Raw genomic sequence first — 16,768 nt, 5'->3', positions numbered from 1 at the left:
TAGTAGTAATATTCCTGTACATAGGGGGCAGTATTATAGTAGTTATATTCTTGTACATAGGGGGCAGTATTATAGTAGTTAAATTCTTGTACATAGGGGGCAGTAATATACTAGTTATATTCTTGTACATAGGAGCAGTATTATAGTAGTTATATTCTTGTACATAGGAGCAGTGTTATAGTAGTTATATTCTTGTACATAGGTGCAGTATTATAGTAGATATATTCTTGTACATAGGGGGCAGTATTATAGTAGTTATATTCTTGTACATAGGGGGCAGAATAATAGTAGTTATAATCTTGTATATAGGGGGCAGTATTATAGTAGTTATATTCTTGTACATAGGGGGCAGTATTATGGTAGTTATATTCTTATACAAAGGAGCAGTATTATAGTAGATATATTCTTGTACATAGGGGGCAGTATTATAGTAGTTATATTATTGTACATAGGGGGCAGTATTATAGTAGTTATATTCTTGTATATATATGGGGCAGTATTATAGTAGTTATATTCTTGCACATAGGGGGCAGAATTATAGTAGTTATATTCTTGCACATAGGGGGCAGAATTATAGTAGTTATATTCTTGTACATAGGGGGCAGTATTATAGTAGTTATATTCTTGTACATAGGAGCAGTATTATAGTAGTTATATTCTTGTACATAGTGGGCAGTATTATAGTAGTTATATTCTTGTACATAGGAGCAGTATTATAGTAGTTATATTCTTGTACATAGGAGCAGTATTATGGTAGTTATATTCTTCTACATAGGAGCAGTATTATAGTAGTTATATTCTTGTACATAGGAGCAGTATTATAGTAGATATATTCTTGTACATAGGGGGAAGTATTATAGTAGTTATATTCTTGCACATAGGGGGCAGAATTATAGTAGTTATAATCTTGTACATAGGGGGCTGTATTATAGTAGTTTTATTCTTGTACATAGGAGCAGTATTATAGTAGTTATTTTCTTGCATATAAGGGGCAGTATTATAGTAGTTATATTCTTGTGCATAGGGGGCAGTATTATAGTAGTTACATTCTTGTATATAGGGGGCAGTATTATAGTAGTTATATCCTTGAACATAGAGGCAGTATTATAGTAGTTATATTCTTGTACATGGGGCAGTATGATAGTAGTTATATTCTTGTACATGGGGCAGTATTATAGTAGTTATATTCTTGTACATAGGGGCAGTATTATAGTAGTTATATTCTTGTACATAGGTGCAGTATTATAGTAGTTATATTCTTGTATATAGGGGGCAGTATTATAATAGTTATATTCTTGTACATAGGGGGCAGTATTATAGTAGTTATATTCTTGTTCATAGGAGCAGTATTATAGTAGTTATATTCTTGCATATAGGGGGCAGTATTATAGTAGTTATATTCTTGTACATAGGTACAGTGTTATAGTAGTTATATTCTTGTATAAAGGGAGCAGTATTATAGTAGTTATATTCTTGTACATAGGTGCAGTATTATAGTAGTTATATTCTTGTACATAGGGGCAGTATTATAGTAGTTATATTCTTGTACATAGGGGCAGTAGTATAGTAGTTATATTCTTGTACATAGGAGCAGTATTATAGTAGTTATATTCTTGTACATAGGGGCAGTATTATAGTAGTTATATTGTTGTACATAGGGGCAGTATTATAGTAGTTATATTCTTGTACGTAGGGGCAGTATTATAGTAGTTATATTCTTGTACATAGGAGCAGTATTATAGTAGTTATATTCTTGTACATAGGAGCAGTATTATAGTAGTTATATTCTTGTACATAGGGGCAGTATTATAGTAGTTATATTCTTGTACATAGGAGCAGTATTATAGTAGTTATATTCTTGTACATAGGAGCAGTATTATAGTAGTTATATTCTTGTACGTAGGGGCAGTATTATAGTAGTTATATTCTTGTACATAGGAGCAGTATTATAGTAGTTATATTCTTGTACATAGGAGCAGTATTATAGTAGTTATATTCTTGTACATAGGGGCAGTATTATAGTAGTTATTTTCTTGTACATAGGTGCAGCATTATAGTAGTTATATTCTTGTACGTAGGGGCAGTATTATAGTAGTTATATTCTTGTACATAGGAGCAGTATTATAGTAGTTATATTCTTGTACATAGGGGCAGTATTATAGTAGTTATTTTCTTGTACATAGGAGCAGTATTATAGTAGTTATATTCTTGTACATAGGAGCGGTATTATAGTAGTAATATTCCTGTACATAGGGGGCAGTATTATAGTAGTTATATTCTTGTAAATAGGAGACAGTATTATAGTAGTTATAATCTTATACATAGCAGACAGTATTATAGTAGTTATATTCTTGTACATGCGGATTTTAGGTACGTTTTTGATGCGTTTTTTCATGCGTTTTTTACATGTGTTTTTGAACACAAATAAAGTTAGGTGAAAAAAAAAAAGAAAAAAATCGTGCACTACTGATGTCATTTCCTAGTCCATCCGCTATTCATCATTTCTGCAGTATTCAGGATGCCACATGAACTGCAGCCCCTGCGTCTCAGTCAAACATACTTGATCCTTTTGCTGCTGACTGCGATGAATCTCCTGAATCTCTACAGCGAGCAGGTGAGATAAATGTAAGTAGATGGTTTGTTATATTGTATGTAGTGTGTACTAACCAATTATTCACCCTTAGGAGCGGTCTAGGAGAAGACCCAAAAAGCTGTGGGTGCCCCCTATCGCGCAGGAGCGGGCGGACAAGGGGCACTTCAATGTGCTGTACCAGGATTTAAGGAGGTAAGATATATGGGAAAAAAGGATATTGTCATCATGAGTTGTTGTTAGTAACATAGTTTTAAGGTTGAAGGAAGACTAAGTCCATCTAGTTCACCCCATAGCCTAACATGTTGATCCAGAGGAAGGCAAAAAAAACCCATGTGGCAAACACTTAGCTCCACATAGGGGAAAAAAATTCCTTCCCGACTCCATACGACAATAAGACTAGTTCCCTGGATCAACGCCCTATCAAGGAATCTAGTATTTATAACCTGTAATATTATACTTTTCAGGAAAGGCATCCAGGCCCTTCTTAAATGTTAGTAGTGAATCCCTCATTACACATCATGCGGCAGAGAGCTCCATGGTCTCACTGCTCTTACAGTAAAGAATCTGCGTCTGTGATTATGATTAAACCTTCTTTCCTCCAGACGTAGAAGATGCCCCCTTGTCCTCGTCTCAGGCCTCAGAGTAAAAGATCAGTAGAAGGGTCTTTGTACTGTCCCCTCATATACTTGTACATAGTAATAAGATCCCCCCTAAACTAAATAACCCCAAGTGTAATAACCTGTCTTGGTATTGCAGACCCCCCAGTCCTCTAATAACCTGTCTTGGTATTGCAGACCCCCCAGTCCCCTAATAACCTGTCTGGGTATTGCAGACCCCCCAGTCCTCTAATAACCTTGGTCCCTCTTCTATGCACCCGCTCTAGTTCAGCTATGTCTTTCTTATACACCGGAGACCAGAACTGTACACAGTATTCTAAGTGTGGTCGCACTAGTGACTTGTATAGAGGTAAAATTATCTTCTCCTCATCAGCATCTATGCCTCTTTTAATGCATCCCATTATTTTATTTGCCTTTGCAGCAGCTGCCTGACACTGGCCACTAAACGTGAGCTTGTCGTCCACCAATACACCCAGGTCTTTTTCAGTGACAGTTTTGCCCAGTGTTTTACAATTAAGCATATAATTATACATTTTATTTCCTCGTCCCAAGCGCATTACCTTACATTTATCCCCATTAAAGCTCATTTGCCATTTATCAGCCCAAGCTTCTAGTTTACATAGATCCTCCTGTAATATAAAATTGTCCTCCTCTGTTTTGATTACCCTGCAGAGTTTAGTGTCATCTGCAAATATTGAAATATTACTTTATATGCCCCCTACAAGGTCATTAATAAATATGTTAAAAAGAAGGGGGCCCAATACTGACCCCTGTGGTTCCCCACTGTTAACTGAGACCCAGTCTGAGTGTTTTCCATTAATAACCACCCTTTGTTTCCTATCACTGAGCCAGTTCTTAACCCACATACATATATTTTCCCCTATCCCCATTGTTCTCATTTTATGTATCAACCTTTCGTGTGGAACCGTATCAAAAGCTTTTGAAAAGTCCATATACACAACATCCACTGCATTTCCTTGGTCCAGTCCAGAACTTGCCTCCTCATAAAAGCTGATCAGATTAGTGTGACAGGAACGGTCCCTCGTAAACCCATGTTGATATTGGGTCATGAGGTTATTCTTCTTCAGATACTCTAGTATAGCATCTCTTAGGAAACCCTCCAGGATTTTACCCACAGTAGAGGTTAAGCTTACCGGCCTATAATTTCCAAGTTCAGTTTTTGTCTCCTTTTTGAATATTGGCACCACATTTGCTATATGCCAGTCCTGTGGTACAGACCCTGTTATTATGGAATCTTTAAAGATTAAAAATAATGGTCTATCTATGACGTTACTTAATTCCTGCAGTATTCGCGGGTGTATCCCATCCGGGCCTGGGGATTTGTCGCCTTTAGTGATTTTTAGACGCCACCGTACTTCCTGCTGGGTGAAGCAAGTGACATTTAATGGAGAATTTTTGCTATCACTGATCATGTTTTCTGTCATGCGATTTTCTTGTGTAAATACGGTTGAAAAAAAATCATTTAGCATATTGGCTTTTTCCTCATCCTCATCCACCATTTCACCCAGACTATTTTTAAGGGGGCCAACACTATCATTTTTTAGTTTTTTACTATTTATGTAGTTAAGGAATATTATGGGGTTATTTTTACTTTCTCTGGCAATGATTCTCTCTGCCTCAGTCTTTGCTGCCTTGATTTGTTTTTTACATATCTTATTTAATTTTCTATATTTATTTAATGCCTCATCACTACCTACTTGCTTTAGTTCTTTAAATGCTTTCTTTTTGTCACTTATTGCGCCCCTTACAGCTCTATTTAGCCATAGTGGTTTCCTCCTATTTCTAGCATGTTTATTCCCAAGGGGTATATATTGTGCACAGGTACTATTCAGGATGCTAATAAATGTCTCCCATTTGCCTTGTGTAGTTTTATGTCTCACGATGTCGTCCCAGTTTATTGCACTAAGATCATCTCTTAACCGTTGGAAATTTGCCTTCCTGAAGTTTAGTGTCCTTGTAACCCCTCTACTACACATCTTATTAAAGGTTACATGAAAACGTATTATTTTGTGATCACTGTTACCCAAGTGACCCCCAACTCGTATATTTGATATGCGGTCTGGCCTATTGGTTAATATTAGGTCTAGCAGTGCCCCCCTTCTTGTTGGGTCCTGAACCAGTTGTGAAAGGTAATTGTCTCTCATAGTAGTCAAAAACCTATTTCCTTTGCTTGAACTACATGTTTCTGTCCCCCAATGTATTTCAGGATAGTTGAAGTCTCCCATAATAATGACTTCTCCTTGAGTCGCTGCTTCATCTCTTTGCTTTACAAGGATATTCTCCGCTACTTCCATTATTTTTGGAGACTTATAACAAACCCCTATCAGTAATTTATTATTTTTTCCCCCTCCCCTTATCTCCACCCACAGGGACTCTACATTTTCATTAGATTCACATATATCCTCCCGCAAGACAGGTTTTAACGATGATTTTACATATAAACACCCCCCCCCTCGTTTGTTTGTACGGTCGTTTCTGAACAGACTATAGCCCTGTAAATTAACTGCCCAGTCATGGCTCTCGTCCAGCCACGTTTCAGATATCCCTACCATGTCATAATTATTTTCCAACAAAATTAATTCTAATTCCTCCATTTTGTTGGTGAGGCTTCTGGCATTAGTGTACATGCATTTTATGTATCTCTCTGTACCTCTATTACTTCTTACTTTATTGACTGTTCTAACCCCACCCCCAATTTCTTTATTTGTGCCCAGGTCACTATCTGCACTACCCTCCCCACCTATAAAATGAATACCCTCCCCCCCAATCCCTAGTTTAAACACTCCTCCAACCTTCTAGCAGTTTTCTCCCCCAGCACAGCTGCACCCTCCCCATTGAGGTGTAGCCGGTCCCTAGCGTAGAGTTTGTAGGAAACTGAGAAGTCGGCCCAGTTTGCCAGGAACCCAAATCCCTCCTTCCTACACCAGTTCTTGAGCCACTTATTTATCTCCCTAATCCCCCGTTGCCTCTCTGGCGTGGCACGTGGTACCGGTAGTATTTCAGAGAATACCACCTTGGAGGTCCTTGCTTTCAGCTTGCAGCCTAATTCCCTGAAATCATCTTTAAGGACCTTCCACCTACCTCTAACTTTGTCATTTGTGCCAATGTGCACCATGACCGCTGGGTCTTCACCAGCCCCTCCCAGTAATCTGTCAACCCGATCAGCGATGTGCTGGACTCGAGCGCCAGGTAGGCAGCACACTGTTCGATGATCCCTGTCTTTGTGACAGATTGCCCTATCTGTTCCCCTAATAATTGAGTCCCCCACTACCAGCACCTGCCTGGCCTGCCCTACTCTCCTATTTCCCTCTTTACTGGAGCTGACACTCCTCCGGCTTTCAGGGGACATGCCTTGATGCAGTAGTGCTACCCCTGTACCGTCACTCCCCTCATCTGCCAACTTTGCAAACTTATTGGGGTGTGCCAGATCAGGACTAGCCTCCCTGGCACTCTTCCCTCTACCACCCCTTCTAACTGTCACCCAACTAGCGACCTCACTGTCCTGACGCTCCCGACTACCACCCTCCCCCACATCTACCCCAGTGAGCTGCTTCTCAGTGAGCAGCAGACTCCTTTCTATGTTGTCAATGGATCTCAGTGTTGCCAGCTGCTCATTTAGATCCAGTATCTGGGCTTCCCAACGCACAACATGCACACATCTCGCGCAGCAGTATGCACCCTCGACCGGCTGTTCAAGGAATACATACATGTGGCAAGATGTACACTGGATAGCATTGTCAATAATGGAGCTCATTTCCAAATGGGGATTGCACTAGACAGAATGTTAAGTAAAAAGTAAAGTAAAGAATTAATGAAATACAGTCAGCAATTCAGTCCAAAGTCCTCCCTTCCAAACCCCCTGAATCCAAAGTCACTGAAAAACAAGTCACACACTTACTTTCGTTCGCACTTATGCTCCGGTCACATTCAGCTCGTTCACACTCGCAAACTAAGAGATTTAAAGAGGTTTTTTTTTTTTTTTTTATTTTCCTTTTCCAGCAATGCACCCTTCACCTCAATGCACTTCCAAAGGACTGGATGCCCAACCAGCTGCCCCTTATAAACCCTTAATTATGACCTCCTTCCCCTTAATTATCCCCTTGTGAGTAAAGCTACACCTCAGGATTTTAGTGCAATGTAGTTAACCCTTAAATACACAGGTAGTAAACTAAGAAACTAAAACGGTAGTGAGAAAATAGGTTTAAAAAGCCCAATAAATCTAAACCGGTAGAAAAGCACTCAGCAGGTCACAATGCAGCACTCACCGCAATTCACACAGGTATTTTCTGCAGGATTCACAATACCTCTTCACTGAAAAACAAGTCACACACTTACTTTCGTTCGCACTTACGCTCCGGACACACGCAGCTCGTTCACACTCGCAAACTAAGAGATTTAAAGAAGTTTTTTTTTTTTTTTTCCCCTTTTTCTAGCAATGCACCCTTCACCTCAATGCACTTCCAAAAAAAAAAGTTGTTATCCTATGGAAAAAATTATATTTTATTCTATTTTAATCTGTGAACCTAATATTTATTTTGAACTTTTTTACAGATATCGCGAAAAATTCCAGCAGTTTTGTCTGCTCACCACTACTGCGTCTTCTTTCTCCCGACCTGGACTACAGTGACACAATAATGAAAAGGGCCATCTCTGCCGAGGAAAGGCTGCTCATCACCTTGCGGTAAGTTAAATATTTTAATATATATGTATATATATACAGTACACACCAAAAGTTTGGACACACCTTCTCATTTAAAGATTTTTCTGTATTTTCATGACTATGAAAATTGTACATTCACACTGAAGGCATCAAAACTATGAATTACCACATGTGGAATTATATACTTAACAAAAAAGTGTGAAACAACTGAAAATATGTCTTATATTGTAGGTTCTTCAAAGTAGCCACCTTTTGCTTTAATGACTGCTTTGCACACTCTTGCCATTCTCTTGATGAGCTTCAAGAGGTAGTCACCGGAAATGGTCTTCCATCAATCTTGAAGGAGTTCCCAGAGATGCTTAGCACTTGTTGGCCCTTTTGCCTTCACTCTGCGGTCCAGCTCACCCCAAATCATCTCGATTGGGTTCAGGTCTGGTGACTGTGGAGGCCAGGTCATCTGGCCTAGCACCCCATCACTCTCCTTCTTGGTCAAATAGCCCTTACAGGGCCTGGAGGTGTGTTTGGGGTCATTGTCCTTTTGAAAAGTAAATTATGGTCCAACTAAACGCAAACCGGATGGAATAGCATGCCGCTGCAAGATGCTGTGGTAGCCATGCTGGTTCAGTATGCCTTCAATTTTGAATAAATCCACAACAGTGTCACTAGCAAAGCCCCCCCACACCATCACACCTCCTCCTCCATGCTTCACGGTGGGAACCAGGCATGTAGAGTCCATCCGTTCACCTTTTCTGCGTCGCACAAAGACACGGTGGTTGGAACCAAAGATCTTAAATTTGGACTCATCAGACCAAAGCACAGATTTCCACTGGCCTTATGTCCATTCCTTGTGTTCTTTAGCCCAAACAAGTCTCTCCTGCTTGTTGCCTGTCCTTGGCAGTGGTTTCCTAGCAGCTATTTTACCATGAAGGCCTGCTGCACAAAGTCTCCTCTTAACAGTTGTTGTAGAGATGTGTATGCTGCTAGAACTCTGTGTGGCATTGACCTGGTCTCTAATCTGAGCTGCTGTTAACCTGCGATTTCTGAGACTGGTGACTCGGATAAACTTATCCTCAGAAGCAGAGTTGACTCCTGGTCTTCCTTTCCTGGGGCGGTCCTCATGTGAGCCAGTTTCTTTGTAGTGCTTGATGGTTTTTGCAACTGCACTTGGGGACACTTTTAAAGTTTGCCCAATTTTTCGGACTGACTGACCTTCATTTCTTAAAGTAATGATGGCCACTAGTTTTTCTTTACTTAGCTGCTTTTTTCTTGCCATAATACAAATTCTAACAGTATATTCAGTAGGACTATCAGCTGTGTATCCACCAGACTTCTGCATAACACAACTGATGGTCCCAACCCCATTTATAAGGCAAGAAATCCCACTTATTAAACCTGACAGGGCACACCTGTGAAGTGAAAAACATTTCCGGTGACTACCTCTTGAAGCTCGTCAAGAGAATGCCAAGAGTGTGCAAAGCAGTCATCAAAGCAAAAGGTGGCTACTGTGAAGACCCTAGAATATAAGACATATTTTCAGTTGTTTCACATTTTTTTTGCTAAGTATATAATTCCACATGTGGTAATACATGGTTTTGATGCCTTCAGTGTGAATGTACAGTATAATTTTCATAGTCATGAAAATGTAGAAAAATCTTTAAATGAGAAGGTGTGTCCAAACTTTTGGACTGTGCTGTATGTATATATTTTATATACAGTACAGACCAAAAGTTTGGACACACCTTCTCATTTAAAGATTTTTCTATATTTTCATGACTTTGAAAATTGTACTGTACATTCACACTGAAGGCATCAAAACCATGTATTACCACATGTGGAATTATATACTTACCAAAAAAGTGTGAAACTACTGAAAATATGTCTTATATTCTAGGTTCTTCAGAGTAGCCACCTTTTGCTTTGATGACTGCTTTGCACACTCTTGGCATTCTCTTGATGAGCTTCAAGAGGTAGTCACCGGGAATGTTCTTCCAACAATCTTGAAGGAGTTCCCAGAGATGCTTAGCACTTGTTGGCCATTTTGCCTTCACTCTGCGGTCCAGCTCACCCCAAACCATTTCGATTGGGTTCAGGTCTGGTGACTGTGGAGGCCAGGTCATCTGGTGTAGCACCCCATCACTCTCCCTCTTGGTCAAATAGCCCTTACACAGCCTGGAGGTGTGTTTGGGGTCATTGTCCTGTTGAAAAATAATTAATGGTCCAACTAAACGCAAACCGGATGGAATAGCATGCCGCTGCAAGATGCTGTGGTAGCCATGCTGGTTCAGTATGCCTTCGATTTTGAATAAATCCCCAACAGTGTCACCAGCAAAGCACCCCCCCCACACCATCACACCTCCTCCTCCATGCTTCACGGTGGGAACCAGGCATATAGAGTCCATCCGTTCACCTTTTCTGCGTCGCACAAAGACACGGTAGTTGGAACCAAAGATCTCAAATTTGGACTCATCAGACCAAAGCACTGATTTCCACTGGTCTAATGTCCATTCCTTGTGTTCTTTAGCCCAAACAAGTCTCTTCTGCTTGTTGCCTGTCCTTAGCAGTGGTTTCCTAGCAGCTATTTTACCATGAAGGCCTGCTGCACAAAGTCTCCTCTTAACAGTTGTTGTAGAGATGTGTCTGCTGCTAGAACTCTGTGTGACATTGACCTGGTCTCTAATTTGAGCTGCTGTTAACCTGTGATTTCTGAGGCTGGTGACTCAGATAAACTTATCCTCAGAGCAGAGGTGACTCTTGGTCTTCCTTTCTTGGGGCGGGCCTCATGTGAGTCAGTTTCTTTGTAGCGCTTGATGGTTTTTGCAACTGCACTTTGGGACACTTTCAAAGTTTGCCAAATTTTTTGGACTGACTGACCTTCATTTCTTAAAGTAATGATGGCCACTCGTTTTTCTTTACTTAGCTGCTTTTTTCTTGCCATAATGCAAATTCTAACAGTCTATTCAGTAGGACTATCAGCCGTGTATCCACCTGACTTCTGCACAACACAACTGATGGTCCCAACCCCATTTATAAGGCAAGAAATCCCACTTATAAAATCTGACAGGACACACCAGTGAAGAGAAAACCATTTCCGGTGACTACCTCTTGAAGCTCATCAAGAGAATGCCAAGAGTGTGCAAAGCAGTCATTGTGTATATATATATATATATATATATATATATATATATATATATATATATATATATATATATATATATATATATATATATATATATATATATATATATATATATATACAAAAGCACGTGAGGAACAATGCAAGACATTAAATAGAAACCCATCACCAATTCTGCATTTATCATCCACTCCTGGTTTTGACTCTTTAAGAAAATTACTGACGGAATACTGACTGCATGACTGGTTTCACAAGTACAGATATCTCCAGCACCATAAACACCAGAGATATCGGTGCCCCGTGTGCCCATGTGTGTTTTACGTGTTGTGGCCATGTGTGGTACGTGTGCCGCACCTGGACTTCTGGGAGTCAGCAGTACAATTATCGCTATTCCCTGTAGTCATTGCTGAACGCTGCCCTCATCATGGTTGTCTGCCGGTGCTTTGATCAGCACCAGCAGGGACCATGATGAGGGGGTTAGTAGTGTGGCCCCACCTGTAAAATTAAGAAGGAAATAATAACAATCATTACGTCTGTTGTCTGTGGTATGTCTGGAAACTGTCACCACTCGTACCGGAGAAACAGACGTGAGAGAGAGCCCTAAAGATGTGCGGTTTTGTATTAATAATCACATAGGAACATTAACCATGTAATTCATTGTATTCCTTCCAACATTGGTAAATTCATAATAAGAAATCTGTCCTTCAGACAATTATCCACTCCTTGTCTTTTCAAACTGGGATTAGTAGTTCCACCACCCATGAATGAGCACAACAGCTCACCGCTCTCTTCAGGCTTACCTTGGTTAATCAACCTCTGGTGATGGCTCCTCTGTTTCTAATGTTTTCATGTACATATAATTTGCTTGGTCATAGCAAGGTCATAGTGATAAGGTCACTGAATAGAATTGATATGTGTGACCAGAAGAGGAAACAATGGAGGCAAACACAGCCAATGACAACTGAATACATATTTGTGAATTCAGGAGCTAACAAATGCCAAAAAAAACACCTAGCCAATGTCCAACCAAACAACAAAAAAAAAATGTGCGCTCCGTGCTGGAATAGTATTTTCTATTAAGTCCATATTTTTTTTTCCATAGTAATTACAAGTGTGGGATTATAATGTTGTCTTTTATTTCTTTTCTTTTTTTGTGTCTTTTCTAATTTTATATTTTTCCTTTTCAGATTTCTGGCTACAGGAAAGAGCTATACATCACTGCACCTCCAATTTAGGGATGGTAAATCCACCATTTCCAGAATTGTGAGGTGCACATGTACCGTCATCTGGCAGAAGATGCAGCCCATCGTGATGCCTTCCCCAACTGAGGAGACTTGGCTGCAGGTCGCAGCAGGCTTTCAAACTGTGGCCAATTTCCCCAACTGTATAGGTGCTGTCGATGGCAAACATGTGATTGTTCAGCAGCCACCATGATCAGGATCATGCTTCTTTAATTATAAGAAGTATTTTTCTGTGGTCCTGATGGCGGTGGCTGATGCACATTACAAATTTATTGCCATCGAAGTTGGTGCTTATGGCAGTACTGGGGACTCTCAGGTGTTGCGATTATCACAGTTTGGGCTGTAAATTCTTCAAGATGGCGGAATGCTCCCAGCCCCAAGACCTGTTCTCTTTGTGATGGTATCGGATGAGGCATTTCTCTTAATGACCAACCTGCTGCGCCCATACCCACCAAGGGCACCAAATGACCGGCGGAGGATTTTTAATTATCGGCTGAGTCGTGCACGCAGATTTCTGGAATGCACCTTCGGAATCATGCGTAGTCAGTGGAGGATCTTTCACACTGCCATCCAGTTGGATCCGGAGACCGTTGACACTGTCATTAAGGCATGTTGTGTACTCCATATCTATGCTCGTGAATACAGCACTGAGCGAGATGAGGAGACACAGCTGTCTGAATTAATTCCAGAGGTCAACTTGGCTCCGGGTAGGCAATCCAACTCCGGTGGCAGGGTGACTACTTCATGAGTCCTGAAGGTGCTGTGCACGGGCAATACTCCTATGTCGGAGGTGTGCAGCCTGAACAGCAGAGAAGATCTGATCCCCAATAAAAGAAGAACTTCAAGAAAAGTTATTCTTTACAAAATTGCAAAAACTTTTTTAACTAATAAATTTGTTTTAATTTACAATCTTGTCTTCATATTCAATTATCACCTTCTACGTGTTGCTTTATGACCATACGTCTACGCATAAGTTTATGTAAGTCTATGACAGCCACAACAATGGTAGAACGTGACTATCATACACTTGCATTGTGACCCCTACCTCTGATTATGCTCAGTCAGAAGTAGCGGTCACAAGATGGCTTTCCAGTGCGTCACCCGTGAAGATATTTCAGCTACTTGACACAAAAAACAAAACCAAACCTGAGATATTTAAACCGGTGCCAGGGAATCGGCGGTACTGCTAGAGCGCTCTTCCCAAGTACTGGCTGCTAAAGTCATCACTCACCATTGTGATTTGCTTGTGCTCTGAGCAGAACTAGCAAAGAACAATGTTGAGAGTATTCATCCCTTTGTTGTCAAAATTCAGCTAAATTAATCAATTTTTTTTTAAAATTCCAATCGCCTACATAGAGACGACCACACACGTACAGTAGCTGAATAACTTGAAAATTTAGCGATCCCCTAACCTGTGCTCAGGTCACCGCAGATCAGGGGCCAACTTTTTTTAGATGAAATTTTTCAATGACACCACCCAAACAGATATACTATAATTAAGTATATACTCTAAATTCTACTTTAAGTAAAATGGACACAAATGGTTTAAATATTAATTTATTTGTATATATATATATATATATATATATATGTGTGTGTATATGTATATACAGTACAGAACACTGAGGTTGGACACAGTCTTCAGTATGATGGAGATAAGAAATATAAAAAGAACATCACAGAGAGTATTTTCAAGCTGTTTCCAGAGGTAATGTGATATTCGCGCACATTGACACAGCGGTATATTCTGCACAGTGCGTGTATGTGTAATTGTAACACAGGAGCCAGCCACGCACAGAGACCGCGAGGTGAGAACAGTCAGGGTTTTAAATAACCACTATATACAGTGTATATATATTGTACAGACCAAAAGTTTGGACACACCTTCTCATTTAAAGATTTTTCTGTATTTTCATTACTATGAAAATTGTACATTCACACTGAAGACATCAAAACTATGAATTAACACATGTGGAATTATATACTTACCAAAAAAGTGTGAAACAACTGAAAATATGTCTTATATTCTGGGTTCTTCAAAGTAGCCACCTTTTGCTTTGATGACTGCTTTGCACACTCTTGGCATTCTCTTGATGAGCTTCAAGAGGTAGTCACCAGAAATGGTCTTCCAACAATCTTGAAGGAGTTCCCAGAGATGCTTAGCAGTTGTTGGCACTTTTACCTTCACTCTGCGGTCCAGCTCACCCCAAACCATCTCGATTGGGTTCAGGTCTGGTGACTGTGGGGGCCAGGTCATCTGGCGTAGCACCCCATCACTCTCCTTCTTGGTCAAATACAGGGCCTGGAGGTGTGTTTGGGGTCATTGTCCTTTTGAAAAGTAAATTATGGTCCAACTAAACGCAAACCGGATGGAATAGCATGCCGCTGCAAGATGCTGTGGTAGCCATGTGGTAGCCATGCTGGTTCAGTATGCCTTCAATTTTGAATAAATCCCCAACAGTGTCAAAAGCAAAGCACCCTCACACCATCACACCTCCTCCTCCATGCTTCACGGTGGGAACCAGGTATGTAGAGTCGATCCGTTCACCTTTTCTGTGTCGCACAAAGACACGGTGGTTGGAACCGAAGATCTCAAATTTGGACTCATCAGACCAAAGCACAGATTTCCACTGGTCTAATGACCAGTCCTTGTGTTCTTTAGCCCAAACAAGTCTCTTCTGCTTGTTGCCTGTCCTTGGCAGTGGTTTCCTAGCAGCTATTTTACCATGAAGGCCTGCTGCACAAAGTCTCCTCTTAACAGTTGTTGAAGAGATGTGTCTGCTGCTAGAACTCTGTGTAGCATTGACCTGGTCTCTAATCTGAGCTGCTGTTAACCTGCGATTTCTGAGACTGGTGACTCGGATAAACTTATCCTCTGAAGCAGAGGTGACTCTTGGTCTTCCTTTCCTGGGGCAGTCCTCATGTGAGCCAGTTTCTTTGTAGCACTTGATGGTTTTTGCAACTGCACTTGGGGACACTTTCAAAGTTTTCCCAATTTTTCGGACTGACTGACCTTCATTTCTTAAAGTAATGATGGCCACTCGTTTTTCTTTACTTAGCTGCTTTTTTCTTGCCATAATACAAATTCTAACAGTCTATTCAGTAGGACTATCAGCCATGTATCCACCAGACAACAACTAAAAAAATAACAAAACTTGTCAAGTAAACTTTCGGACAGACATTATCCATCCAACAAACACTGTTTCGGAGGCTGACCTGTCAACAGTTTTGGGCCATAAAGTACGGGCAGCACCTCTATATAAAACTAAACACTTTTTCTTACAGTCCCCTACACCTGAAGCCTGGTGTAGATGACTATAATCAAAAGTGTTTTTGAATGCATTGAGTCTTTTTTAAAAAAAATGGTGTATATAACGACCTACAGGTGCTGTCTGTATTTTTTATGGACCAAAAATGGTGACGGGGGTAGGTAATTTTACTGAAATTGATGGAAGTCTGGCACGTAGCCATACCCTGGAAACATGTCCTGGGAGAAGCTGGTGTTGGGAGATGGACCAGGATGATGAGAAGATGCTATATGGACTGGTGGGTGACCGTAACTTCCATGTCCTCTGAAGGTTCTGGCCGGTATGCTGCAACCTGCCCAAAACGCTGGGTTGCAGCTTCTGGTGATGGTGGAGGCCCCCTGGGATTAAACAAATTAAATATCCCAGTTATTAGGGCTGGTGCCGACAGCATAGGCGATGGTGCATCAATTGCCATGACCAGAGCGTTGGCTGCTGTCATGTACAGGTTCTACTTGTCCCGTGGCATGGATCTTAGGCTGCCTGCTATTGATAATCCAAATTTGTCAAGCTCATCTTCTTTGTGGACCCTGTCCATAAGATTGAGGGTGCGAGTAGTGAGGGCTTCAAGTGCACTACTCCCAACCTCTTGGCTTTTGGCCTTTTTACTTCCTGCCCTTCTCAATGCCACCGGACGGTCAGAACCAGCCCCCATCCCATAGACGCACCAACAGCAGAACTACCTTCAGCACCAGAAGCAAGAGCAGCATCAGCAGCAGACCCCGGCACAACGCCCGCAGCAGATGAGGAGGCGGAGGCAGAGGAGGCCAACAAGAAGGACCAGCATCATGAGGATCCAGAGAAGACAGGAGAAATAAGTCCTCTGAATCCTCTTCTGCTCCCTGGTCCGTGCTGGGCTCCTCGTGTACAGCAGGTATCGGGGCCCTTACATTGCCTTCAGTGCTGTATAAAAAAGGAGAAAAAGAAGGCATACTAATTAGTGATGAGTGAGCATGCTCTCTACTGCTCGGTGCTCGCCCGAGCATCTCACTGCTCGAGATGCTCGGCGCTCGCCAAGAATTTCCAGGGTTGCTCGGAGGAGCTCGGGTCCCCTCCCTTCATGTTTGGCGCTCTTTACAGAGCCAATGAACATGTAGGCATTGCCTGCCACTCACTGTAATGCCCTAGACATGTTGGTTGTGGCATTACAGTTATTGGCTGGCAGCACAGCGTCATCAGGTCTATATCATGCTCGTCA

The 16,768-nt window shown here is 41.1% G+C and overlaps 2 protein-coding genes across 2 annotated transcripts in view; both read left to right on the top strand.

Moving 5' to 3' along the window:
- LOC141165457 (alpha-N-acetylneuraminide alpha-2,8-sialyltransferase-like) overlaps positions 1 to 16,768 on the top strand; it is a 525,828-nt gene that overhangs the window by 264,734 nt on the left and 244,326 nt on the right. The gene's annotated exons all lie outside the window — the stretch shown is intronic.
- On the top strand, positions 2,673 to 13,071 carry LOC141165456 (uncharacterized). Its single transcript, XM_073651053.1, has 3 exons — positions 2,673 to 2,785; positions 7,783 to 7,912; positions 12,212 to 13,071. The coding sequence occupies exons 2-3, from the start codon at positions 7,866 to 7,868 to the stop codon at positions 12,456 to 12,458; spliced, it is 294 nt and encodes a 97-aa protein (XP_073507154.1). The 5' UTR covers positions 2,673 to 2,785; positions 7,783 to 7,865; the 3' UTR covers positions 12,459 to 13,071.

The sequence above is a fragment of the Phyllobates terribilis genome, unplaced genomic scaffold (assembly GCF_046119375.1).
Source record: "Phyllobates terribilis strain yellow unplaced genomic scaffold, ASM4611937v1 Scaffold_11__3_contigs__length_659146591, whole genome shotgun sequence".
Lineage (NCBI taxonomy): Eukaryota > Metazoa > Chordata > Amphibia > Anura > Dendrobatidae > Phyllobates > Phyllobates terribilis.
This window is presented reverse-complemented; position numbering and strand designations above follow the sequence as displayed.